At 48.3% G+C, this 26020-nt stretch overlaps 2 protein-coding genes and 2 non-coding genes across 4 annotated transcripts; 2 read left to right on the forward strand and 2 right to left on the reverse strand.

Moving 5' to 3' along the window:
• Window positions 1-10441: 10441 nt before the first annotated feature.
• Window positions 10442-15593, reverse strand: TIMM29 (translocase of inner mitochondrial membrane 29). The gene is made up of 4 exons (XM_078605396.1): window positions 15458-15593; window positions 13699-13937; window positions 12442-12572; window positions 10442-11382 (listed from the first exon to the last, which is right to left on the reverse strand). The coding sequence occupies exons 1-4, from the start codon at window positions 15555-15557 to the stop codon at window positions 11115-11117; spliced, it is 738 nt and encodes a 245-aa protein (XP_078461522.1). The 5' UTR covers window positions 15558-15593; the 3' UTR covers window positions 10442-11114.
• Window positions 15594-15987: 394 nt separating this feature from the next.
• LOC144726851 (uncharacterized) lies at window positions 15988-18511 on the forward strand. Its single transcript, XM_078605807.1, has 3 exons — window positions 15988-16660; window positions 17605-17691; window positions 18114-18511. Exons 1-3 carry the CDS (start codon window positions 16255-16257, stop codon window positions 18380-18382), a joined length of 762 nt encoding a protein of 253 aa, XP_078461933.1. The 5' UTR covers window positions 15988-16254; the 3' UTR covers window positions 18383-18511.
• Window positions 18512-21571: 3060 nt separating this feature from the next.
• On the forward strand, window positions 21572-21654 carry TRNAL-CAG (transfer RNA leucine (anticodon CAG)). The gene has a single exon. It is a non-coding gene; the product is annotated as a tRNA-Leu (tRNA).
• A 1931-nt stretch (window positions 21655-23585) lies between these two features.
• TRNAL-CAG (transfer RNA leucine (anticodon CAG)) lies at window positions 23586-23668 on the reverse strand. The gene has a single exon. It is a non-coding gene; the product is annotated as a tRNA-Leu (tRNA).
• Between the last annotated feature and the right edge of the window lie 2352 nt (window positions 23669-26020).

Here is a 26020-nt window from a genome sequence, read left to right on the forward strand (position 1 = left end):
TGAACCGGCAAAAATCGCCATGTATATGGACGATGTCGTCATTTTCTGTGGGGACGTCTCTTCGGTATGGGAGACCCTACGACTCGCGGATGAATTCTTCTTGGTCTCGGGATCTAAGGTCAACGTAAGGAAAAGTTAGATGATGATATTCGGCGACCCCAGGTTATTCGAGGGTCGCCCTCCAGGTATAACAGTCCAGGAGGAGGGGATCAAAATCCTGGGGGTCACATTCTACAGGGAAGACTCGGCGACAAAGAATTGGAAGGGAAAGGAGAGTAGGGTGAAGGTCAGGCTGGCTGGTTGGGCAGACAGGTGCCTCTCAATGGAAGGCAGAATATTGGTCCTGAGGGTAGAAATCCTCCCGGCACTCATCTACTTGGCCTACGTTTTCCCGCCGGGCGCGCAAATGGCGAAAAGAATGGAGCGCCTGTTCTTCAGGTTCATCTGGGGGAATGGGATGGACCGGGTTAAACGGGAAATAATGTATAAACGTGCCGAGAACGGTGGGAGGGGGGCCCCGAACGTCGCGTGCATTCTTGACACGATTTTTGTCTGCGTCACCCTGTGCCTGTACTTCTCCAGCAGCCTCCAGGTGAAAGCCTCGTATTTCGTACAGTACAGGCTGGTGTGGCTCCTGCGGCGGCTAGGCATGGCTTCGTTAAAGCGCGGCACCCCCCTGGCTTGGCCCCAGGGGTGGTTGTGCACTGCGGTGAACGAATACGTTACGAAGTACGAGCCGGTCCGGACACGGGGGTCCTGGGTCCCCAGGGAAGTCCTGGCGGAAATCTCCAAAAAGCAGATCTGTACAGTGGTGCCAGGTGCACGGGGTGCTGGGCACCGACAAATTTGGAAGAACGTAACATCGGCAGCCCTGACGAAAAGACAGCGGGATTTTTCCTGGCTGGCGGCATGGGACAGGCTGGAATGCAGACAGTTTATGTGTTCCCGTAGAATGGCCCACTCTCCTGATTGCCCGAAAGGCTGTAGCCTGAGTGAGAACACTTCTCACGCCCTCATACAGTGCCCATTTGCCCAGGAGGTGTGGGAGTTATGCCGGCCTCTGCTGTCCCATTTCTGCCCCGTAAAGACAACAGTGTGATATAATTTGGGGAGGTTCAGACAGAGGGCGGGCGAGGTTTGGGCTCAGGCGTGGACCGTCATAGGTGCCATAAAAGAGGCCCTGTGGACGGCCCGCCAGAAGCTGGTCAAAAGCACCTATATGTCGCCCCTCAGGGTATGCCACCTAGCCAGGGGGCTGTTGGAAAGGGTGGTGGGGGTGGAGCGGGAGACGAAGGGCAGGCGTGCCACAAACGCGAAATGGCGATGGCCGCCACCCCCGTGCGGGATCGGTTGAATTCTGAACGACTCCCCCTCCCCCCCGACGACAATGGGTGGATGAACGTACCCCCCCCCCCCTCCTTTGCGACGGTGGTTCTTGCCTTTTTTTTGCTTAAAGGGTGTGAAAGAGGGGAACTCTACCGCGGCATTCTCGGTGTATCTGCTGTAAAAAGAATGCTTTGCTCCGGTTACGGTCATGTGTTCTCCTATACTTTTGTCTGTTCTTTTCTTGGCCGTACTGACTGAAATGAAATAAAAAATTTAAATACGCAACTATCCTGGCTTGCCAGGGGAGACACCAGGAGCACTTAGGTGATCCTTCCAGCCCGTCCGGACCTCAAGCTGCTATCGCCCCGGCGATCACCCGCGAGACTTAACCACCAGCTCCGAGGCCTGCGAGGGCCCAGGCCGTGAGGCCAGGGATGACCACGCTACCAAGAGGCTGGGACTGCTGGAGCGTCGAGATGGAAGTCGCAGCGGACGAGGAGGGGACATGGCGAGAGTCGAGGGCCACGGGTGCTACCCCAGTTGCCTAGAGAGACCGGGACGACCGAGCCGCCCAGCTAGCGGTCGCAGCAGACGAAAAGGAGGCAGGGCGAGCGCCAAGAGCAATGGACGCCATCTGCACTGCTGAGGGAGCCCGGGACGACCGAGTTGGCCAGATGACGATTGCAGGAGGCAAGACGGAGACGCGGAGAGAGCAGAGGGCCACCGACACCACCTGTGGGGCCGGGGGGGACTGGAGCAACCAGGCTGATCTGCCAGCGGCAGGAGGTGAGAGGGAGGCACGGCGAGGGGTTGAGAGGAGGGTGGCGGAGGCACGGCAGAGGGGGCGGGTGGCGGAAATGGAGGGGAGGGCGGGAGCTGATGGGGTGGGCGAGGGGGGCCGAGGAGGAAGAGATATGGTGCCGGGGGGCAGGGGGGCAGGTGCCCCCGAGCGGAGGGTGGGGGACGAGGCCAGGGAGATGCCAGCAACCCTGGGGCTGTGGGAGGCCTGGGGGGAGAAGGTGGCAGTGGACGCTGGACCGGTGGGGGCTGGGAGGCCCCGGGAACGAGCGGAGGGGTGGCGAGGCGGGGCAGGGGCGAGCCTAACACCACCTCACGTCAGACGACATAACTGCGTCAGAGTGGCGATGAAGGACGAGGTGGCGGAGGTGACCATCGACCGGGCGACCTTTGTACGGTCAATAGTGATGGGCCTGTTACAAATAGAGCCAACAGACCTGTACTGCTTGATAACCCTGCCGGGAAGGAGGGCTTTTGATGTCAGTTTCAACTCAAGCCCCCTGCTACAGAGATTCTTGACCCGCTTCGAGGAGAAGGCAGAGGAGAAACCGCTGGCATCAATTAAGTTGCAGCTGCTATCGGAGCTGGATACGAAGGTGGTGACTGTCTTCCTATATAATGAAGCTCTACACGACCATGAAGTGGAGGTCTGGTTGAGACAGCATTGCTTGGTACTGTCGGGCTGTAAGAAGGTGAGGGATTCGGTGGGGATATGGACAGGGGCTAGACAATGGAGGGTGCGGCTGAAGACAGAGGGGGGGGACGACTCTGAGACACATCCAGAGTGCCCTGAATATAGGAGGCAACCGGGGATGTTGCATATGCGGGACAGCCCAAACTGTGTAGGAGGTGTGGGGGATGCGGACACCTGGCCGCAGCGTGCGAGGCGAGGGTCTGCTATAGATGCAAGGCACTGGACCACGTGGTGGAAGAGTGCAGTGTCCCGGCACAATGTAATCTCTGCGGTAGCAGAGAACATCTATACAGAAACTGTCCGGAATCGTATGCCAACAGGGTTAGGGCGTATGGGGGGGGGGGGGCGGGGGATGAGGAGGGGGGCGGGACCAGACTGGGGCCGGATAGGGAATTGGAGAGGGAGAAGCGAGGGGAGGTGGCCCAGCAGCGGCCACCGGCGACGGGCGGAGCGGGAGAAGGGGAGAGGCCCGCGGAAAGAAAGGAATCGACATCGAGCGAGCAGGAGGGGGGGCTGGCGGGGGGAGCGACGGCATGAGCAGCATCTCCGAGACGACCGTGGAAGACTGGGCGGAGGCGGTGGAGGAGGATGAAGGAAAAGGGGAACGACAGCAGGAGGAAGGTGGCAGCGAGACATGGGAGGGACCAACCGGAAGGAAAAGGAAGCTACAGAGCCCCAAAAAGAGTCGCCCCTTCAGGCAGCGCTGAACCCTTGGACTCCTTGCCGGACACAGAGGCCTCGAGGGAGGGGATGGAGGAAATGGTGGGGAGCCGGCGCAGGGGGAAACCCTGGAGAACAAGGGGCAAGATGAAGCTGCGGGAGCTGGCGAACGAAAGCTGTTACGGAGGGCGAGCGGAGAGGGCGGAGTCGGACTGAGACACATCCCGACATGGAACTTACCGTGGCGTCCGTGAATGTGAGAAGTTTGAAGAGAAATGGGAGGAGAGGAGCGATAATGCAACTGCTGCAGGCTACTAAGAGGGAGGTGTTCTTCCTCCAAGAATGTCACCTACCATATACACTGGGCCGGGAGGAGCTGTTGGAGGGCTGGGACGGGTACTACTTCTGGTCAGGGGGCAATGAAAACCGATGCACAGGGGTGGTTACCCTCCTAGGCAGGAGGGGTATACAAATAACGGGGTCCCAAGAGGTGATCCCGGGACGTCTCCACTATGTGGACGTATCTTATGGGGATGCGGAACTGAGACTGATAAATGTGTACGCCCCCACGACATGTGCAGGAAGGATGGACATGTGGAATAACGTGGCGACCCTGCTGGCCACGAGACGGCAAATCATAATGGGGGGCGATTTTAATTGTCCATTGCACCTGACAGACTTGTTATCGGTTGCCGCGAGGAGGAAGCTTAACCCATCCTCCCGGAAGCTGAAAGAGTTGATGGAGGACTTTGAAATGACGGATGCCTTCAGAAAGATGCACCTGATGAGACCAGGATATACGTGGTCGAATAAGGGCGGTGGAACGCAATCGCGAATAGACTTCCTTTTTGTGTCTGCCGATGTGAGGGTGGAAGGGGCAGATTTGGAACCTTTCCCCCTTTCAGACCACAATTTGTTAAGGCAAAACTCGGCATTCCAGGCGGCCTGAAAATAGGGAAGGGGACCTGGAAGATGAATGTGAGCCTGTTGGCAGACGGAAAGGTGGTGGAGGACTTCGTAAAGCGGTACAAAGACTGGACGACCCTCCAGGAATGCTTCGCCACGAGGGTTGAGTGGTGGAGTATGGTGAAGGGCAGGATAAAGGCTCTCTTCCAGACATATAGCAGGGGGAGGAGCGTGAAGAGGGAGCTGCAGTTATGGAATGCCAGGATCGAGAAGAAGTACAGATTAATGGAGCTGGGGTTCCCCGTGGGCGAGGACATAGAGAGGTTGAAGGGGAGGCTATCCTCGGTATTATAGAGGAGAGCCAGGCAGCTGGCATACAGGGCCAGGGTCAGGGCAATGGAAGAGGGGGAAAAGTGTACGAGATACTTCTTTAAGAAATGCAGGACAGGAGATAACACCACTATGAGACCTCCTTTACCAGTGGCAAACTGATAGGTTTTTACCCTTTCAACTGGTACAAAAACTGACACCTTTATACAAGGCATCATGTTTGCAATAACCACAACACAAGCAGTCAAAATGCAAATCTGTCTCGGGTGTGGACCAATCAACTTGAAGGACAGTGCATATCATTATCAGAGTTGTTTCTTTTTGTTTGCATTTTGACTGCTTGTGTTGTGGTTATTGCAAACATGATGCCTTGTATAAAGGTGTCAGTTTTTATACCAGTTGAAAGGGTAAAAACCTATCATTATATTTTGCCACTGGTAACGGAGGTCTCAGTGTAAATGCTTACCCCGAGCTCTCAATACTCTGATAGTACGCTGTTTTTGAGTTGTACGCCTTTTGGCGTCATCTGGTCCAACACCAATGGAGACTAGGCTCTAAGAAAAGCTGTCTTGGGTGTGGACCAATCAACTTCAAGGACAGTGCATATCATTATCAGAGTTGTTTCTTTTTTGTTTGCATTTTGACTGCTTGTGTTGTGGTTATTGCAAACATGATGCGTTGTATAAAGGTGTCAGTTTTTGTACCAGTTGAAAGGGTAAAAACCTATCATTAGGAGATAACACTATTAAGGAATTGGTGGGCCCGACTAGAGGCAGGCAGGTAACAACTGAGGGAATGATAGAGATAGCGAGGGATTACTATGGGGAGTTGTATGGGAGGAAGGAAACGGATAAGGGGATGCGGGAGGCTCTGCTGGGAGAGCTGAGACATGAAGTTAGGAACCCAGAGGGGCTGAAAGAGAGGATCCAGATGGGGGAAGTGGGGGAGGCAGTGAGAAGGCAAAACAGGAACAGGACACCGGGACTAGATGGAATCCCGGCGGAATTCTACATCACTTTTTGGGATTTGTTGAAGGAGGATATGCTGCAAATGTGCAGGGAGACGCTGGAGGGCGGTCTGGTGCCAAAAGACATGAGTGAGGGGCTCATCACACTAATGTATAAGGGGAAGGGGGACCAGAGAGATTTGTGAAACTGGAGGCCAATTACGCTTCTGAACTCAGATTATAAGATCATGGCAAAGATAGTCGCGACACGCTTGGGGAGGGTGGTGGGAGAGGTGGTCGAGCCCGACCAAACATGCGCGGTGCCGGGACGAAAGATCTCAGACTCACTGGTGCTACTGCGGGAGGCGATCGAGGTGGAGGGAGAGAGAGGATGCCCCCTGGGGCTCCTAAGTCTGGACCTGGAAAAGGCATTCGATCGGCTCTCACACGAGTACGTCGTTGCAGTGCTAGACAAAATGGGAGTGCGGGGGCCCCTGGTGGAATGGGTGAGATGCATATGTAGAGGTGGTACGTGCTGGCGGGGAGGATCGTGAGACAGCGCGTAGTGGGTGGCTACATCACGGTCCGCAGGCAGGTGTCCACATTGCGGTCCGCATAGGCCCCGCCCCCTGGCGCGGAGGGCTATGTAAGGCGATGCGCAGCAGCGCTCGGGGAGTCATCAACCAGTGAAGACAGAAGACGGAGCAAGAGATAGGGCCCCGAGACCCCTAGTCCCGCTGCCCTTGTAAGGGCCGGGACTCTGTGTGGCTCAGAGGCGAGACCTTGGGATTCACGGCCTGACGTCCTTGTAAGGGCCGGGCTGTGGGACCCAGAGGTCGAGACCCGTACCCTGGCTAGGACGGGTCCGATAGCCTCCCCTAGGAAGCACGTAGCCGGAGGGCCTGGGACCGTAGCCGAGTTAGGCACACGTAGCGTAGGCTGTATCTCGGCTGTACCTGTTACTGTTGTATTAGTGTTAATAAACAAGTGCTGCCCCGTCAACTCGTCTCCCGCCGTAATTGAGATATTACACATATACCAAGGACTCAGGACCAGGGTGATGGTGAACGGAGAACTCTCAGAGACGATCTTAGTGGAGTCGGGGGTAAGGCAAGGTTGCCCGATGTCCCCGGTGCTGTTCGTAATGGGCATGGAACCTCTCGCAGAGGCGATACGGAATAGCCAGGGGATCAGGGGAGTGACAGTCCCAGGGGACAAGGAACAGGGGAAGGTAGTGCTGTACATGGACGACGTGGTCATCCTCTGCAGGGAAGTGGCATCGGTATGGGGGGCCGGGGAAGAGACGAGACGATTCGGATGGGCCTCTGGTTTGAAGGTAAAACGCCAAGGAAAGTGTGCTGATGGTCTTTGGAGACTCGAGACTGTTCGAGGGGCGGCCATCAGAGCTGGAGATGAGGACAGAGGAGGTCAGGATATTAGGTATAGACTTCTGTCGAGAGAAGTCAGCGGAGAGGAACTGGGGAAGGAAGATAGGACAGGTGAGGGAGCAGCTGCGAAGGTGGGCAGGGAGGAAGCTGTCGATGGAAGGATCATGGTAGTGAGGACGGAGGTGATGCCGACCCTTAATTATCTAGCATATGTATACCCACCAGGCAAGAGGGAGATAAGGAGCCTGATGTCAGCATTATTTAGGTTCATCTGGGGGGGGGGATGGATAGGGTAAAGAGGGTAGCGATGTGCAAACGTGTAGAGAACGGGGGGAGGGGGGCCCCAGATGTGGTGCAGGTCCTGCACTCAACCTTTGTGTGCAACTCGCTGAGGCTGTTCTACTCCGAAGCACCCCGGGGGAAGGTAGCCTGCTACTTGAGGTACCGTCTGAAGTGGTTAATGAGGGGGCTCGGGATGTCCCAGCTCACGAGGGGCACGCCTCTGGCCTGGCTACAGGGATGGCTACATACGGTGGTGGGGGATTACATAAAGGAGTATGGCTTGCACCAGGAAAGGGGCCCATGGACCCCCAAGAAAGTGATGGCAGAAGTGAATAAAGGGGAGGCCTGCGAGGTGGCAGGGGTAAAGAGAGCAGTACACCGGCAAGTATGGAAGACCACCGCAAAGGCACTCACGAAGGATCAAAGAGACTTGTCATGGTTGGCGGTGCGGGATAGGCTAGGGACAAGGAGCTTCATGTTCGCCCGCCAATTAGCAAACTCCCCCAAATGCCCGAGAGGTTACGGCAAGGATGAGGATGCGGTACACGAAATGGTGAGGTGCCCCTTTGCGCGGGAGGTATGGAGGAGGAACGGCCCGCTGCTGAACTGGTACTACCCGGCGCAGGTGACTGAGCAGGACATTGTGGGGTGCCTTGAGGGGGGTGGGGGAGGGAGACAGAGACCGGGCGTGGGCCGTAATAGGTGCGACGAAGGAGGCTTTGTGGGGGGCGCGCAGAAAGGAGCTGGACGGGTCCTCTGTGCTGCATGTGGGGGGTATGTCAATGGGCGAGGAGGTTGCTGGAAAGGGTGATGGAAGTGGACCGGGCAAGGTTGGGACACAGGGCCGTGGGCGTAAAGTGGAGGTGGCCCCTACTCGGAGTGGGGTAGGGAGGACTCGTGGGTATGGGGAAGGGACGGTGAGGGGTGGCCGTGTGTATTTAACTGGCCTACTGAGGTGTGCAGGCGAGGAACGCCCGGACACGGGGGGGAAGGGCGATGCAAAGGAGCGTTGCGAGGGTGAATGGTGGCGACGGTGGAGAAAGGGGCGCGGGGCGGTGGGCGTTGCGGTGGCTGGCCTTTGTCGTATTGTAGGTGGGGGTGCCCGCGGATGGGATGAAGATCGGAAGGGGCCTGTCGAGACGCCCGGGATGGAATGTTACTCCAAGTATTGCTGTCTTTGGGTTTCTTTGTAATTTCCGCTGAGATTTAAATCGCAATTACCAGCGAAAAGTCGTACTCAAAAATTGTAAATGTTGTGGTTTCACACTTCAACACACCGGTGGGCTAAAGCAGTGAACTATGTCTTTTGTCAACGTGACACTTTTTTGCTGATTGGCCGTGTCGGGTGGTGGAGGGTTACGACACATTTATAAATAACGCGATCTAACCCAAAAACGTTGATTATGAATACCTCTGGTATGCCGAACCAAGGTTCAATCATTGAAGCAACAAATAAAGATTAATATTTCCCGTACTGCATTTGATTCAGACAGATCAAGTGGATCACTTGTTTATAATCATTTAACGATTAACCTCCCTCCTCGCTGCGAATCATGATTTTAAACAGTTTGATTACAGAATCAAACGTTTCTATCTATTTGAAATCTCATTCGTAAAGTCACTTGTGTTCTGCATCATACCATTACCCTTAAAGTATTATTTTAATACACTATGAATACGTGGCTCTTATATGCACGGCTAGTCTACTTAATAATCAATTAGTGAACTCATCATTATTGTTGTACTGGTAAGGTATGTAAATTCAACATATTTAAATTCAAATTTTAAAAGATTGCATCATCCGAGATGCACAAGAACACACTATTAACACTGCCCGACAGCAAACTGCAGGGACTCTTCTACTTACGAACGAGTTAGGTTCCCAATGTCTGTTCATAAGCGGATATGTTCGCAAGTCCAACTTTATGCCTGTCAATTCCAAACATGTTGTAAGGTATGTACACTAAACACGGGGAATGGCTTCAAAAGTTGTTTAATCTATTGTAGATGCCACTGGTTCATGTTCTGCAGATGTAGATGGCACCACCACCATCTATTTCGCGGTGGCTGAACTTACAACTCTCGATCCAAACAGGCAACTGGACAGGTTTGTTTGTCTCTCAAAGTTCGTAAATTGAACGTTCATAAGTAGAGGAGTCCCTGTACATTTACACACGGACATTTGATTTTGCCAGGCAGCAGTCCCGTGAAATCTGTTGGAAAAATAAGACCCTCGAGTCCCTGGTAACAGAGGCCCTGCCAAAACAGATGAAGCAAACCATACGTAGAGATATTCATCCTATCACCAGTTTGGTGCCCCCTTAAGACTGTGTTTCTGCAGTTGCCATCTGCTTGTCACAATAGATGTTGTACAATTCCCACTATTTTCACGTTGTCCAAAAATCTAGTTGCATCTCTGGAATTCTCACTTCACATCTATTGCTATTCGACTCAGATTCAAGGCAGTGATTTCCCTGCTGTTGGTTCTCTCCAATTCACGTTTTTGCCCAATCTCCAGGTCAGGTCAAGCCCTCTCAATATTAACGAACTAGAATTTTGGTATAAAATATTATTTGCGCTTTTTTGGTGCACGGCTCATCCTTCGTTCTGGAGTTATAAATGTCATGATGAATAAGCATTTTTAAATAAACCAATATACATTATGACGACACAGGATGTAATGACGCGTATACATACACACTTAATTATAAGAGGACCATCTGGTAAAGTGGCAATGTATCGGAACACTCAACTCGCAATTGGAAGGTGGCGAGTTCAAATCCGTCGGGGATTGCCAACTTAGCTCATCATCATCCCTCTCGCATGAATGAGTACAGCTACTTTGCGCGAAAGTCGACAGCAGTCGTCTTATCAAGGAAATGGCGCTTGTCATGTAAATGTGGAATTTTCACCACTGGCTCAGAGTATCCATCTGAGAATTTCACCGCATTATTATACTTTTAGGAGAGAGACACTGATTTTGTTTTCATATTACCATTGTCCCTACCACACAGGACTTGTAAGGGGCAATAGTAAGGCATTGGTGACCAAGCTTTTTTTCTCCATTAAACATTTTGCGAACTCTCCATGTCAAATTAGAGCCACTAAAACAACTTTTAATTTAGTTTTATTAACTTTTTGGTGTATAACCCATCCTTGTACTACTTTCATAATTTTTGCATTTCAATGGCACTTCTATGCATCAACAACTCAAAGTGCCATAAATCACATATCATCTCAAACATTCGATGGGGACCTCTAGTTGCAGTTTTCCCTGTGCGGCACGAGGTGACTTTAATCACTGGCCTGCAAGTGAACATTTTAGTGCTATCGCAATTTTAGGGGGTTTTTTCTTCAAATTTGGACCATGACGATGGTACACAATGGCCTACTTTCTGAATTTCCACAAGATCTTTAACATCTACTATTAATTATACACCATGTATTTAATCGTTAACACACCTGCAGCATTAACCAGGATGACTTTCAGGATTCGAACTGAATACATATGAAAGCGGCAAACCCACAACCGCTTGGCCATGTCAGCGCCCCATGGCCCACACAATAGCTTTGTAGTGCAAATGAAATCCGATTTTTTTTCTTTTCTTTTTACAGCACACAAAACACATTGGCAATTCTCCTTCGGAATCTGGATGTGACACTTTTAAGAGTTAAACCACCATCTCCATGAAAAATGACCCGGTGACATGGGTGTAACCAACATGCTCATCCAGCCAGATGATTTAACGCTGATAAAAATACAGCAAGTCCACACTGGCTCATTCTAAACTTTTACCAAGAGCGGTTCCTGCCGCACCGGCTCGGCTTGCCGCACTTGTTCATCGGTGAGCGTGACCGGCTGCCGGTAGCGCAGCTCGTGGAGTTGTTCATTGCGCTGCGAGTGTAAGTCCTCATGCAAGACAATGCGCTGGGCGGGTGACAGCTGCTCAAACTCCCCATCGTTGATGTCATAGTCGTGTGCCTTCTTGTGAAGCATCCACCAACGCCCGCCAAAGCCGACATCCAGCACGCGCGACGGGAAATCCTCCCATCTGTGCCAAGGAACATAGCTCAACAGTTGCACAAAATACTTGGTAGAACACTTGAAAGAGGACGCAAAAATACTTTCAGTGGTTAGCGCACTGTTCTACAAACCCGATAACCGGAGTTCGCTTCCTGGCCATAGCTAAGAAGTGACAATTATATAACCGGTTATGGGCCTCCCCTAGGTTGATGTAGCCTTAAATACGTAGCAGATTCTATGTATATATGCCAGGTATAGTGCTGTCTAGACAATCTCCTTGTATACTATACAGGGGATCTTTCTCCGTGTATGTGTGTACATACACGTTCGATCCCTTGTAAACATGGATGTTTTAGGATGGTAGGAGGAAGTACCGCAAGTCTGCAATCTCCTCGGAGAAGATGAATGCAGGACTCCCACATGTCAATGCAACTTTAAGTTAGTTATAAATGTGAGGTCATAAAAACAGCAGCGGTGCAGACAGTACACATGTGTGTGTACCGCTTAGAAATGTAAAGTTACCACAATGGACTGGTGCACTCTGCAGGTGGCCTGGTGTCCAAGGGAGCTAATGCTAGATCAGAGAACTCAGTCAGAATAACTGAGATCCTGAATTAAGATTCGAGCAGCCACCTGTCATTAAACCAGGTTCTAGTGGGCTGATGGTCTTAGCCGAGTCACCGATGATTGCTCAAAGCAACCAGCAAAATAATTTTAACTTTTCATTTAAAATCTGTTTATTCCAGTACCAAGCAGTAAACCAATTGTGTGATATGCAACACCCTTTGCAGGACATATCTAATACATGAATCTCGTGTAAATAATTGGATCTACTGCAGAAACATCAGAAGTATTCATATAATATCAAACTGGGCTAATCTCTGCATTGCTTCTTGCAATAATTTGGAATTGATATTTTTTTTTATCTTGTAACATGTAGTGGTAACAGGAATAAAATTTGGGGAATTTATGTTTTACTTTAAATGATGTGGCCTGCCAGCATACCAGGCTACCAAGCAGTTAAGATAAATATGGAACGAGTTCATAGGTGGAGGCAGCAGTGGCAAAGTGCAGCAGTAGAACCCACCTGGGCTTAAGATTCTTGCACTGTGCTGCATACAGCTGACACTCAGGCGCGAAGGGGCTTGAGTAGACCACGGAGCAGAATAAGAGGTTGCTGAAGCGCAGAGTGCCACCCTCACGGTGCTTTAGCAGGGCCTATAACAACATATAGCAGATAAAAACAAAACCTGTTCAACTTGGCTCAATCAAATGGAAACAACCTTGGAATTTTCATTAAAATATAAAGTACTTCCTGTTTAATAACTTAAAAATTAGAATAAATTGTTGAAAAAACCCTAAAATAAAGACTTTAAGACCTAAGCAGAATTGTGCCAACCCACACTCACCAGCACATTCGAGAATGGTTAATCCCCACAAAAGGGTAAAGCCACCTTTTTGAATGTAATAACCCTCACAATGTGCAGAGTGTGGAAAGGCCCTCATACAGAAGAGGCTGTATATGCAAGTATATTGTCCTGCATATCACCATCCTTTTTTTTATTACATATTTGATGTTACCATCTGTGAGGTCTGACATTGCACTGAGATAAAAATACGTTCCTTCAGAATGGGCAGGTAGGAACTTGGTTGGACAGCGCATTCGTGCACGACAGACAAATATGCACGACAGAAGAATAATCCCTGGTGGGCAGTGTGGAACCTGTTGTTCCTACCTGTATAAATCTACCTAGTAAGTAACTGGGAATAGTAGCCATGTCAGCAATGAACTGAAGTTTTAAGCCTTGGGTTTGACATCTCAGTTTCAGCCATCTATTAGGTAATCCAAGTCTTTAGCACAGCAGGCTGCTTTTCCTGACATGTAATCAAAAATTACATAAAAACACCCCATCATGTTACTTTGAGTTTAACTCATAATTGATTATATTCTACCTCTGAGGATGAGACATTTAGCCTGTTATGACAGATAAAGTGTACAGGGCATAAGTATGCGCTATCCAAAGTTGGGTGTAAAAAGCCCACACCGAACTTTAGAAAGGGACTGTTCCCAGCACCACAAGGGTGATGTAAACACATTCTCTAACTCACAACATGATGTCGATGACAACATTGCAACTAAGAATATATCGCTGGGTAGTTAGGTGGCTGGGTAGCTCAGAGGTCACATATCTGTCAAGAGTGCCGATCCACCAATGTCTTAAGGTGGGTTCACACACGATCACTTAAAGCGAGTAACTTCATGGTGATATCACAGTAGAACAAAGTTAACAAGAAGAGAAAACGGATTGGGACATTACTGACATGACATGTGGAGGGCACATGCCTGGACATGGCAGTCTGTGGTGGGGTTGCGCTCCGACGAGGAGAGAAGCAGCAGCTCTCCGCTCGCCTCCAGTAGCGCCACCTGGAAAGAGTGCTCGTCCGGCGCCGTCCTCATAGAGACAACGGCGCCGGCCAGAACCGCTGCGTAGATCGCAGCGCGCACGGGCCGCTCCCAGGCGCCCACCACCACGTCCTTGCACGCGTCGGTGTAGTCGCTCAGCAGGCTCTTACACCACACACCTGGCGGGGAAGGGTGAACATATTTCGATTTTTGCTTTTATACATATTTAAGTCCCACCCATCACTTCATTTCTCAGGTTCTGACAACTTTGCTCAATTCAAGAAACATCAAATCTTTTATACGCTTTTAATAGTGCTGTTTATTGCTTGCAGTTTTGGGTCTGTGCTCAGCAAGTATAATTCGTTAAGTGTTTTTATTTTGTATGTATTCCTTTCCATAGGAATGTGGAATTGACATTACCGTGCTATGGGTGATGGAGATGAGGGCCACCACATTATTTATTGGCAGGGGGACCTTTTATTGCTTAATAATTTGAGGTGTTTCGTAAAAATTGGGACAGATTTTCTGAGGACTGATTTGAAAATGGAAGATAAAGTACACAGGACTTTCAAAACATACTATTAAGGTCAAAATAAACATGCAATTCGTCTCCTCCAGACATCTGTCCTGCAACATAATAAATAAAAGCATTTCTAACGGCCCATCAGCCGCATGGTGCTCTGGGAGTGCATAATTTCAGCTGCATTGATTCAATACAAACTCTGGAACGGTTTCGACATTCAGCGTCTCATCTTAAGGAAGACACAATGTCAAAGGTTCTCGGGGTTGGAGACAATAAGAGATTTAAATTTCGATTTAACGCTTTCGTGACTGCAGGGATTCATCTTCTTGGTTCTTTCGGTAAAGTCACGTAGAAGGGAAGCAATAAAATAATAAAAAATAAAACATAATAAAATAAAATAATTCTCACGACGTTTCGGCTACAACGCAAGCAGCCGTCTTCAGGTGAAGTGAGAATTATTTTATTTTATTATGTTTTATTTTTATTATTTTATTACTTCCCTTCTACGTGACTTTACCGAAAGAACCAAGAAGACAATAAGAGAGTTAAGTATTTGAAGAATATTCTTTGGTTCTTTCGGTGAAGTCACGTAGATAGAAAAATAATAAAAATAAACACTAATGTAGACTGTAGCCTGGTTCTTAATCCGAGTGAGTGTACTGTCAGTCTATAATGTAGACTGTAGCCTGGTTAACCTCGGTGAGCGTACTGGCAGTCCATAATGTAGACTGTAGCAATGGTTATTCATCTGAGTGAGTGTATTGGCAGTCTATAATGTTGACTGTAGCCTGGTTCTTAACCTGAGTTGAGCGTACCGCTCACGTTTACAAATACTGTAGATAAATGACATTGAACGAAATGGAGACAGGGTGCAAAAGGCGAACACAGAATGGAACTCTAGCTTGTGAAGCCAAAATAAACATTAATATATCTGTTGAATAAACGAGCGCCCGAGTGGGACGGGGTGCGCAGCACCACCCAGGCCCGGCCGCCTCCCCACCGCTCACGTTTACACACCGCACCAGGTGCGATACGAGGCCGAGAAGACCTGAAGAGGCCGGTTCAGATGATCACCTCCCGCTGGTGACAACAGTAACCGGAAATCTAACTCGGGTCGCAGGGTTCGTACAGCGGCGAGCGCAACATCGGGCGGACGCAACCCCGGCGCTCCCTTACCGATCCTCGAGTTGAGCAGCCTCTGCCAGCGGGAGACCGAGGCGGCCGGGCCGATCCCGGCTCCCAGGCTCAGCGCACGCCTCACCACGCGCGCCGCCATCACTCGCGACCTCCCTCCCTTTCGCCCGCCCCACGAGCGTCGTGGCTCCACCGTCACCGCCACTCGACGCCGTGACGTTCGGCGGCCATCTTGGGTAGGTAATATGTCCACAGCAGTGGCCGCAGACCGTTGTTGGCTCGTGACGCCGTGAAACAACGAGTCATTCTGTGCCTGTGTACATGCAATATCCCCGGTGGCGTGCCTTTGTCAAATCGCCGCCTACTCGCACGGTTACCGGGCCCGGATCGCGTTAATTCCGTGACGTCCACAGCGATGTGGTAAAGACAGCGGCCATCTTAGCTGGGGAGTGGGTGATGAGCAGTGGGGCGGGGCTGACGCCAGAGCAAGGACAACTTTAGGGGGCGGGTCTCACGGTCTAGTGGGCGGTGCTATCGACGACGGGGCGGGGTTATGCAAATTTGGCGGGGCTGACAGAGGAAGGGGCTGGCACGCCACCATTACGCCTTTTTCACCGGCACATCCGAGCCGCGCCGGCGCTGGGCCTTCACGGTACGGGTGATTTTCCACTGGACTTTTGTTGTCTAGTCTAAACAGAAACAAACCATAAAAACGCCCACTTTACAAGACATCTGAATCTTACTCGGGATCAAACAGGGCCCCGGGCGAGATTCATATTTTTTTTTGTCATACTTCGTGTCGGTCGGGACTGCAGTAAGCAAACAACACTGCGAGGAAGATGGACAACAACATGGCGTGCAATGAGTTGGAGGATAAGAAACAGCCTTGGGACGCCGAGGAAATCGAGGCTCTGGTTTCTCTCTGGGCAGACGAGAGTGTGCAGACGGAACTGGAGTCATCAGTGAGGAATGAGAAAGTGTATGCCAGGATATCTGCCGACTTGAAAGAAATTGGCATCAACCGCAGTCTCAAGCAGTGCCGCGAAAAGGCGAAGAAATTGAAGCACGAATACAAGATGCTGAAGAGACACAACGAGCAGGGTGGAGCGGCGGATCAGAAGAAAAGCAAATATTACCACCTGTTCGACTCGGTGCTTGGAAACAGACCGGCAAAGGTTGTGTCCGGTTCGTCAAATTCGACGGCTCTTTCACTGGGAGAAGTGTTGGATTCTCCGCAAGAATCCGGTGAGATGTGTTGCTAGATAATAGGAAAATTAGATTTGTACTCATGCAAGAAAGCAGTCACAATATCCACGATGTATTATTTTGTTTGTAACAGTACAGTACTTTATATGCAGTTCAAAGTACCGTATGTTGAACTTCGCACCGCACGAAGCCAATCGTGCTAATCGGAGGTGTAATCGGTGAAAGCGCAGCCTGCAATCGCTTGCCCATGCCACTGCTGGTGGAAGGGCCTCCACTAGAGGGAGCTTTAGATAGCCCCTCTAATAGGGTATTTGGTCTACTCTTCTCTTCCACGTTAACTGGGGGTGGTTACTCATTTACACAGCTGGGGGGACAGGAGGGGGAATTTAAAAAAAACACAACTTGGCCATCATTATTTTAACTGCCGCACCGGGGAATCAAACCCGCCACCTCTGTAAAGCCGTACAGAGCGCTATTACATACCACGTTAGCATGCAGTTCAATCAGAATGGGCACAATTAGAAATACACCTTTGTGAGCGTATAAAGTTAGTTGGCCTCTTCTTAAAACTAAGAAATGTCACCAAAATATCACCAGACAAGAGACGTACGTAGACAACTTCACGTACGCCACCGTCCCACATCAGCCCTGACCAATTAACCGCCCATGGCCAGTGCACACGAGTCGACACTACCTCGGTTTCGAGCGATTTGGATCTGTGACGTGGAACTACAGTGAAGTTATAACATGTATGGAACGAAAATATAGTTCCAGACATACCCTCCAGATGTTGACATATCATGATACATATTTGTACTGAGGAAAATGGATTTGTCATTTCATAACTACTTGACGGCACTTTAAATTCATGACAAGATGTCATTCAGTTGTGTTTGGGGTATGGATACAATTTTAAGTGAATATGTGTATTTATAAAAATGTCTTTATATTCCCTCACCTTGATGTCCTCTTATGCACTTTAGAGAATGCATCGTCTGTCAACAGCACTTCCTACGCACAACCTGGCCCCTCATCAGCAACACATGTGACAAGTCCCAGGACCACGCAGGGTAAGCGTCTACGTTGTGTATACAAACAAGACATTTTAGATCCGATGCTGACTTGAGATTTGCATGATCGAGGTAAAAGTAAAAATGTTCATCCCTATAACTATTTAATTACGCCATTGCTGCCAGAAGGGCATCTGCTGGAGAGCTCCACAGGCTATTAGAGGGTACTATGTTTCTACCGACTCTTCTAACTCTTCCACGCTGGCCAGACGCGCCAGGAGGTTGTCTTGCCCATTGGTTCAACTGCTACGCCAGGTCGAATGAGTGACCATGGTATATTACACCGTGGCAAAGTATATTAAAAAGAGAAAACTGAAAAATGAAACTAAAAACTCTGGTATACGTTGTATTCTCCAGCATTGATAGTTATTTTGTTTGATAACGCATTGCTTCACCCCAACATGTTTGCACTTTTTTTTCAGGGAAAAAGCGAAAAAGGACAGATGCGTCAAATTCTGTCTCAGAATTTGCAAAATGCATGCGAGATTCCGATGAAAGGTTCATGGATTTTCTGCGTCAAGAAATGCGGGCCGACCGAGAGATGAAAGAGAGGCAGATGAATTTAGACCGTGAACAAAGCAAACGGGAAGCAGAGGCATCAGCATCATTAAACAGAGATTTGGTGTCATTTCTTGGACAATTAGGGCAAGCACTGTTGCCAAGGAACACAAGAGATTTTCCTTTGGATTAAAGACAGACGTTTGTTATGTCCAGAAATATGTTTGTCTCAATGTATATTGTTGTTTTATGTAAAGTTACATTCTATTGTATATTGTATCATACGTTGTTTTTGTCAATAAAACGTTTATTCATTTCAAAACTATTAGTGTTTATTCATTGGTTTAAATCAATTTCCTTAAATTAGTCATTTGAGTTTACATTGTGTCATGCAGGTTAATCCATATTACAATGATAACATACTGAAAAACATCCATAAACACGGAGTGCATTATTACAATGTGTACTACCAACGAGACGTGATACAAACCATATCGAACAATCGAGAGCACAACTTGAGAGTGGATACAAGAGGCACAATACAAATGAGACCCTCAGAAATGGCAATACACGAGGTCAATACAAGATAAACATTCAGAACTATAATATTAATTGCGTTTATCTTAGTTTTGCAAGTAACCTTAAGAAACTCCAACGGTAGCAAAGGTCCTGCCATCCACTGCCTTCCCAGCAGGGTCAGCTACAAGTCCTGCTGACTCTGCCATCGTACACATCTCACTTGCAGAGGCGTAGCTAGGATATTTTGCGTCTGGGGACGAACTATAAAATTGCCCCCCCCCTTCCCGTTTAATCACATTTTCCTATTACATCAAATAAGGAATAATTTAAATTCTAATGAAACATTATATTTAAAGAAGCAAATTTATAGAAATTATATTACATGGCTCACTCAGTCACTGTCGTAGACTGGTTGACATAGTCTACAAAAGATTAATTTTTCTTGATTTCACTGTCGCAAACTGGTCAATCACGTAATCAAAATCTGTTTTTTCCAATGTTTCTCTTTTAACGCTAAGAAGAGAAAGATCGCTGAGACGATCTTGTCCCATTGAAGCACGCAAATACGACGAAATAAGTTTCAATTTGCTGAACGACCGCTCACAGCTTGCAATTGAAACTGCTATTGTTAATAAAATTTGCAGTGAAATTCGCAAATTCGAAAATATGTCGTCTCTATAAAACACAATAAAACCAAGAAGATCTAAAGGAGTTTCTGGTAGAACTTAATTCCGGTTACTGAGCAGCATTTTGCAATCTCCAATTTCTGTGAAAAGTTCGTGGCCATTGATGTCGGTGTCATAGAAATTTCCAAAATCTACAATTTCGACGAATTGCATCGATATCTGTATCGGATAGAAGAGTTTTGACGTCCAGCAGAAATCCAAATTTTGTGTTCAGGTCTTTTAGTCGTAAAAACCGTGTTGACATCTGTTGAAGTCTATAAAATACGTTCTTCATAACGCGCACAATTTATTCTTCTGCTGAAAGTCCTGCATCTCTTGCCAGTTCTCCTGGCATCTTCCGACGTCGCCTAATTCTTCTGTCCACATCGATCCCCCAGGCTGTGCAGGACCAGGGTCCGTATTTGCTGGGCGTCGCTTCTCCGTGGCAACCCCCCTCCGTCTGGAACGCCATCACCCCGCATGCCACACATTGGCAGCTGCATTCAATCCACGCCGACTTTTAAGAGACACTTTAAGTTAATAAGTCGGTAATGAGTAAATCTACACCGACTTTTAAGAGACACTTGAAGGTCACCGATCTCTTAATGTCCCCAACATCTCTCGCCTGATTTTAAGGCGACACTGAACCTGGCGCCGTGCCTCGGGCTATTTTTGTCCATGAAGTGCTGTGCGCGTTGCAAATGACACTTATTATAGTTGAATAAGACGGGCAAAACACATTTTATTGTAGCAACGATTATAACTAAAACTCAGCATGGACAATACAATGCTGCATTCAGATCACGGTGGGCTAATTTTTTTTGGTATATTTGAACATTTGGTCAGTGTTTTTTCAATCTTAATACAACGATTATCTACACCTATTTCGTATGAAGGGACAACAATCCGTGTTATAACACTCAGGAGCCGTCCATAAATGACGTAACGCGATTTTGGACGATTTTAGACCTCTCCCCCCTTCGTCACATGGCGTCACAAAAAGTCAGACCCCCCCTCAAATATGACGTCACAAAGCTCTGCCCCCCTCCCCTCCCACAATAAAAAATAAAACATGCTTCAAATCGCTTTAAACTATTGTCATTGTAGTGCGTATTTAATGTGGCGCTGCACTCTGATGTTGTAGGAGAAAACATTTATTAAAAAGTATATTTAATCAAGTAGAACGTGTTGTCTATATTTATTTAAAGTTGCGCATTTTGATGTGACGTCACAATTCTCAAACCCCTCCCCCCTCGTCACACATCGTCACAAATGTATGACCCCCCCCCCCCCCCCGAGGTGCGTGACGTCATTTATGGACGACCCCTCAGGTTAAATGAAAGTGACAAGTTATCTAACCGATAAATAAACAATTCACCAACATCTAAAAGCGATGTATCCCCTGGAAGCTTCGTGCAATACATGGAAAGTCACAAAAAGAATTGCAGATTAACGTCGCATTCATGCAAGCACCCGATGCTCCGTTTTGAAGTTATAAAATGAAACATCTTTGAATTGTATTGTTTTGAATTAGATTTTAAAAAAATCCTCATTAAAAGCTGATATCATTTTACATCTGGAAGACTTCATTGAAAACGACATTTCGTGTGAATTTTCTCTCGTCGCTAAGTAGATGGCGTTGCTGGGGGTTCGGTTCGATGCGGACTGTCACCAGTTTGGGATTGCGGGATCGAGATAAGGCGACACAGAGCTGCTGGCCGTGCGAGAAAACCGCCGTCTGCAGATCGATCCCAACGTGATCGATCGTCTGTCCCTGCGCCTCCGTCGTCCATGCAGGGGTCGCGTAGGTTTGCAGCGCCCCCTGCATGAAAACGACGGGAAGTGCAGCGTTCATCACAGATAAAGTTGTGCGCTTATATGAGTAATAGAGTATATTCTGTAGTAAGGTGTACGTGTGCATATTGCGTCACGTAATACATTGCCATGCACGTCGTGTAAATATAGTATCGGGATAGCATCATAACCGCGTGAATCACAACCACGTGCACCGACGGAGCTCTGTGTGAGAGATATCGGTGTTGGCCCTGCAGTCTACTGGGGGGCGGGGGGGGGGCTTTCCCCTTAGGGTCTTGGGCCTCATTCGCTTCGCCCGTGTCCTGTGGTGCAGCGCTGATGCCCCCCCCCCACTCCACACACAACCCTGATGTACATTGTTCTTCAGGCCGTATGGGGTAGCAGTCAGGATGGCCGAGCGGTCTAAGGCGCTGCGTTCAGGTCGCAGTCTCCCCTGGAGGCGTGGGTTCGAATCCCACTTCTGACAGCATGCTTTTTTTTATTAAATGTAAGCTCACATAAACATTGGCTGTGATTTGTTTTCTCTTTAGCGGAATGTTAGTTGTTTTTCTTCTTCACAAAATACGGAGAAATATTTTCATGTAATTTCTATACAGCGTGCAGAGATGAACGTTTTCACACCGATGTGAAAGGTTTAAATGACGCTCATCATTTGCAATGTCCGAACATTGCAATATCCGAACATTGCAACGGTCAGCATGAGAACAGTGATAAACAGCAATGATATAACACGCTTCACATGGCAGACGCTTGGTCTGTACAAACGGGACATTATCGCTTGTGGGATTATAAAGTGCAGTAAACTGTGGCGGTGAAAACTTTTCAAGGCTCAACTCTTGCGACAAACGTGCATAGCGCCCTCTGCTGCTCCGATACGGAACCTCGCGAAAACCCCACGTTTTCCTGTACACTGTGGTCCAGATGTCTTGTGACTCCCCATTCAATTCTCTAAAATGTCACATATATTTTTAAATAAGCTTTATTTAAAATAGAAATGAACACGCAAATGAAAAAATGTTAGGGGTAACTTAATTGAGGGTCACAATAAATGTGGACTACCCTTACAAGACTTGAATGTCACCTCTGAGTTCTGTACCCATAAATTGACTTTTATTTGCTCATCGAATGTAAGATTATTTCCACGAGCAGAATATAAAAACTTCGACACAACGTGGAAAGATACACCTTCTAAGAGCTATGTGAAAACAAGAGGTTTAACCTAACATTTTTCACGTGACAATCACTTCATGATCTACTGGGAAAAAATTGTGAACTAATTTAACAGGATTTAAGAGGCAAAAATAACCACGTTTAAAAACAGTTGAGCACTCATCTCGAGTGTTCTTGTGTGCACATTAAGAAATAAAAACACGGACAAGTGTATGTCCCCATCGTGTAATTGTATTGCGCATTGTAGTAGTAGTAGTAATCATAATCTTATATTCGAATAACTAGGGGCTGTTCAGGGGCGCCTGCGGTGCCCTTCACAAACATTGACGGCCTTTGGCCAGGAAAGCCACAAAAGGAATTGCACACGAACGACGCATTCACGCAAGCACCCGATGCTCTGTTTGGAAGTTTTAAAATTAAACATCTTTGAATTATATTATGTTTGGAATTAGATACAAAAAAATATTCATTTAAAGCTGAACAATTTTACATCTGGAAAACTTCATTGAAAACGACATTTCGTGTGAAATTTCTCTCGTCGATTAAGTAGATGGCCTTGCTGGGGGTTCGGTTCGATGCGGACTGTAACCAGTTTGGGATTGCGGGATCGAGATAAGGTGACACAGAGCTGCTGGCCGTGCGAGAAGACCGCCGTCTGCAGATCGATTCCAACGTTATCGATCGTCTGTCCCTGCGCCTCCGTCGTCCATGCGGGGGGCACGTCAGTTTGCAGCGCTCCCTGGATGGAAACGACGGGAAGTGCAGCGTTCATCACAGATAAAGTTGTGCGCTTATATAAGAGTATTAGGAATTGAAAGGCAATGGGATTGACGTCCCAAGTAGGAAGACCTTTTGTCTGCAGTCCACGATATTCCATGTTGGGCGTTGGTCAGCAGAGGGCGCTGATAACGCAAGCGTTTAAAACTTGAACATTTTCACCAGCAAAATATTGTTGTATTCCTGCAAGCGATAATAACACCGTTTGTACAGGTTAAGTGTTCGCGTGTTATGCAATGAGTGGTGTGACAACCCATGGATTGTCTAGATATCACGGTTGGAGGTTTGATCAGTGTCGGTTAATTTCGACGCTGATGCGAATGCGTTAATCTCTGCATGATGTATAGCAATTGTATACATTATAACGTCAATGAAAAAACAACTCGCATTCAATTAAAGTAATCAACCACAAGTGTGTTATGGGGTTTTAATAATATTAAATAAAATACTTGTCAGAAGTGGGATTCGAACCCACGCCTCCAGGGGAGACTGCGACCTGAACGCAGCGCCTTAGACCGCTCGGCCATCCTGACTGCCGTCACCAACACCGCTCACTGTGACCCAGAGCTATTCCAATTGCAAATCAGACGGTCCATGTGCGATCGTTGTTCTGTTACATCTCGATACGCACCGTACGGCCCCTTTCATCTATCTACTGCTGGATTAGGGCCTCCCCACGCCATGTTGGTCGGAGGATTTTTTTTTACCAAACTTCGCCGCTTTGTTTCGTGAAGTTGGGAAGCATAATAACGGCGATTACATTTCAGACTAATCAACTGGAACATATGGCGATGTTAATAATAATAAAGGATTCAAACCCACGATTCCAGGGGAGACTGTGATATTAATGTAATGCCAGTAATGGGCTGAAACATATTCATATATCGAGGACTGCAGAGATTGGGCAATTGTTGGCATCGGGCACGTCGCCTGGCTGTCAGCTTCTCTTACGCTTCCGAAGGGAAATTGTGAGATACAATTTGCATGTCAGAAAAAAAAACTAAAATGTATATTAAAAGAGATACAAACTTGAGTTGGCAGCCCCTCCCAATTCAAAAGTGGTCCCGCCTACTGCTCAGGAAACTTGACCATGAGGGCAGAACATTTGAAACCGGGACAAAATTCCGATCTTCTCAAGGATTGCATTGGGAATTCCGGGACAGCCCTTCTGTCAACCCTGCCACACCGGGACGCGTGGCAACCTTCGGGGTGCATAGAGACGTGGGTGTGTATTCCTGTCCAACGATCGACTTTCATCCCAGGTCCTGTCTATGCACCTCCAAGTCAGCGCGGTTGGATATGAACGGTGCGAAATAAGTTAAACATTACATACATTACAAAGTATTCCTAATTATCACTCACATAGACCTGGAATGTTTAAACGTTGAACAAATGAACCAGCAAACGACTTTCGACCCACGAGCGATAACAGCTGTCTGCTATGTAATGCGTTGTGCAATTTCACTGTTCTGACAAAACCCCTCCCTGGTAAATATTTACAAAAAGCCATGGCTGCCAGTTTAATTAGTGTCAGTTAAACTTTTTCACACCGGTGTTAATATGTGAATCTCCTCATGCTGTATAAATATTACATTAATATCCAACACCCGCAAAAGGTATATACTGTAACATCATAAGCCAGGACCTATCCAATACTGGTTGATTGAATCCTCACGTAGACGCCAATCCTCGCTCCATCATCACGGTGGCTAAGAGATGTTAACAACCTCGCCTGGTATACAGGAGGTCGTGGGTTCTATCCCGACCCTGACGCCTGCTGCTGTATATTTGGAGTTTGCGTGTCTCTCTCTCTCTCATCATTATCATCACGGTGGCTAAGAGATGTTAACAACCTCGCCTGGTATACAGGAGGTCGAGGATTCGATCCAAACCCTGACGCCTGCTGTATATTTGGAGTTTGCGTGTCTCTCTCTCTCATCGTCATCATCACGGTGGCTAAGAGATGTTAACTACCTCGCCTGGTACACAGAAGGTCGAGGATTCGATCCCAACCCTGACGCCTGCTGTATATTTGGAGTTTGCATGTCTCTCCCCGTGGTCGCGTGGATTTTTCTCCAGGTCCTCCGGTTTTTCTTTCCACATTTAGAATCAACATCACGCGTTCGGATGAGGCTGCTATGCATTTCCACGCAATGGTAAGCCACTTCGTTGAGCTGTCACTTGTGGCCAGATCGCTTCTGAAAAAGAGCTACAGTATATCTCCATCAGTGGGCATTACCTGTGTAATGTGAGGATATATCCGTGTTGCTGATGGATCACACCTCGTTACGATGATTGGCTCTACCGGTCCTGGCCCATAGCCAATGGGGGGACGTCTAGGGGCGTGGCCCTGATGTAATGGGAAGGTGACATCTGTAAGTAGAGGATTGGGTCTGCTGGCTTTAGCCACAGCCAATAGGGGGACGAGTCAGGGGCGCGGTCCTGGGAACGTACGATGGAGTCTAGAAGATTCCATAGAGGTTAACCAGGATTGGTGGAAAGGTACCACGTGACCCGGGCATTAAAAGGGGTGGAGACGGACAACACGTGGTCAGATCTGGAACGAACGGAGGGTGAGGCCACGCTGGAGCGGGGTCCAGGCTGCCACGTGGCCGCGCGTGTCTCTCTCTCTCTCCCTCTCACGCTGTCTGTCAGAAGCGTGAAGGAGTAAGATAGGAGTGTTGTGAACGAAAGACAAATAAAGACCGGATTCCAGAAGTCGCTTCCACGACCTTTATTACATTGGTGACATAAGTGCTTCTTGAGACCGTTTGGACAATTATTAGAAAATGCCCAAGCACCTCAAGAAAAGAAACCCACCGGATCCTCCGTCGGATGAAGATGTCGAGGCGGACGAGGACGAGCTGCTGGGAGCCACAGGTCCT

The sequence above is a fragment of the Lampetra planeri genome, chromosome 24 (genome assembly GCF_965212315.1).
Source record: "Lampetra planeri chromosome 24, kcLamPlan1.2.h2, whole genome shotgun sequence".
Lineage (NCBI taxonomy): Eukaryota > Metazoa > Chordata > Hyperoartia > Petromyzontiformes > Petromyzontidae > Lampetra > Lampetra planeri.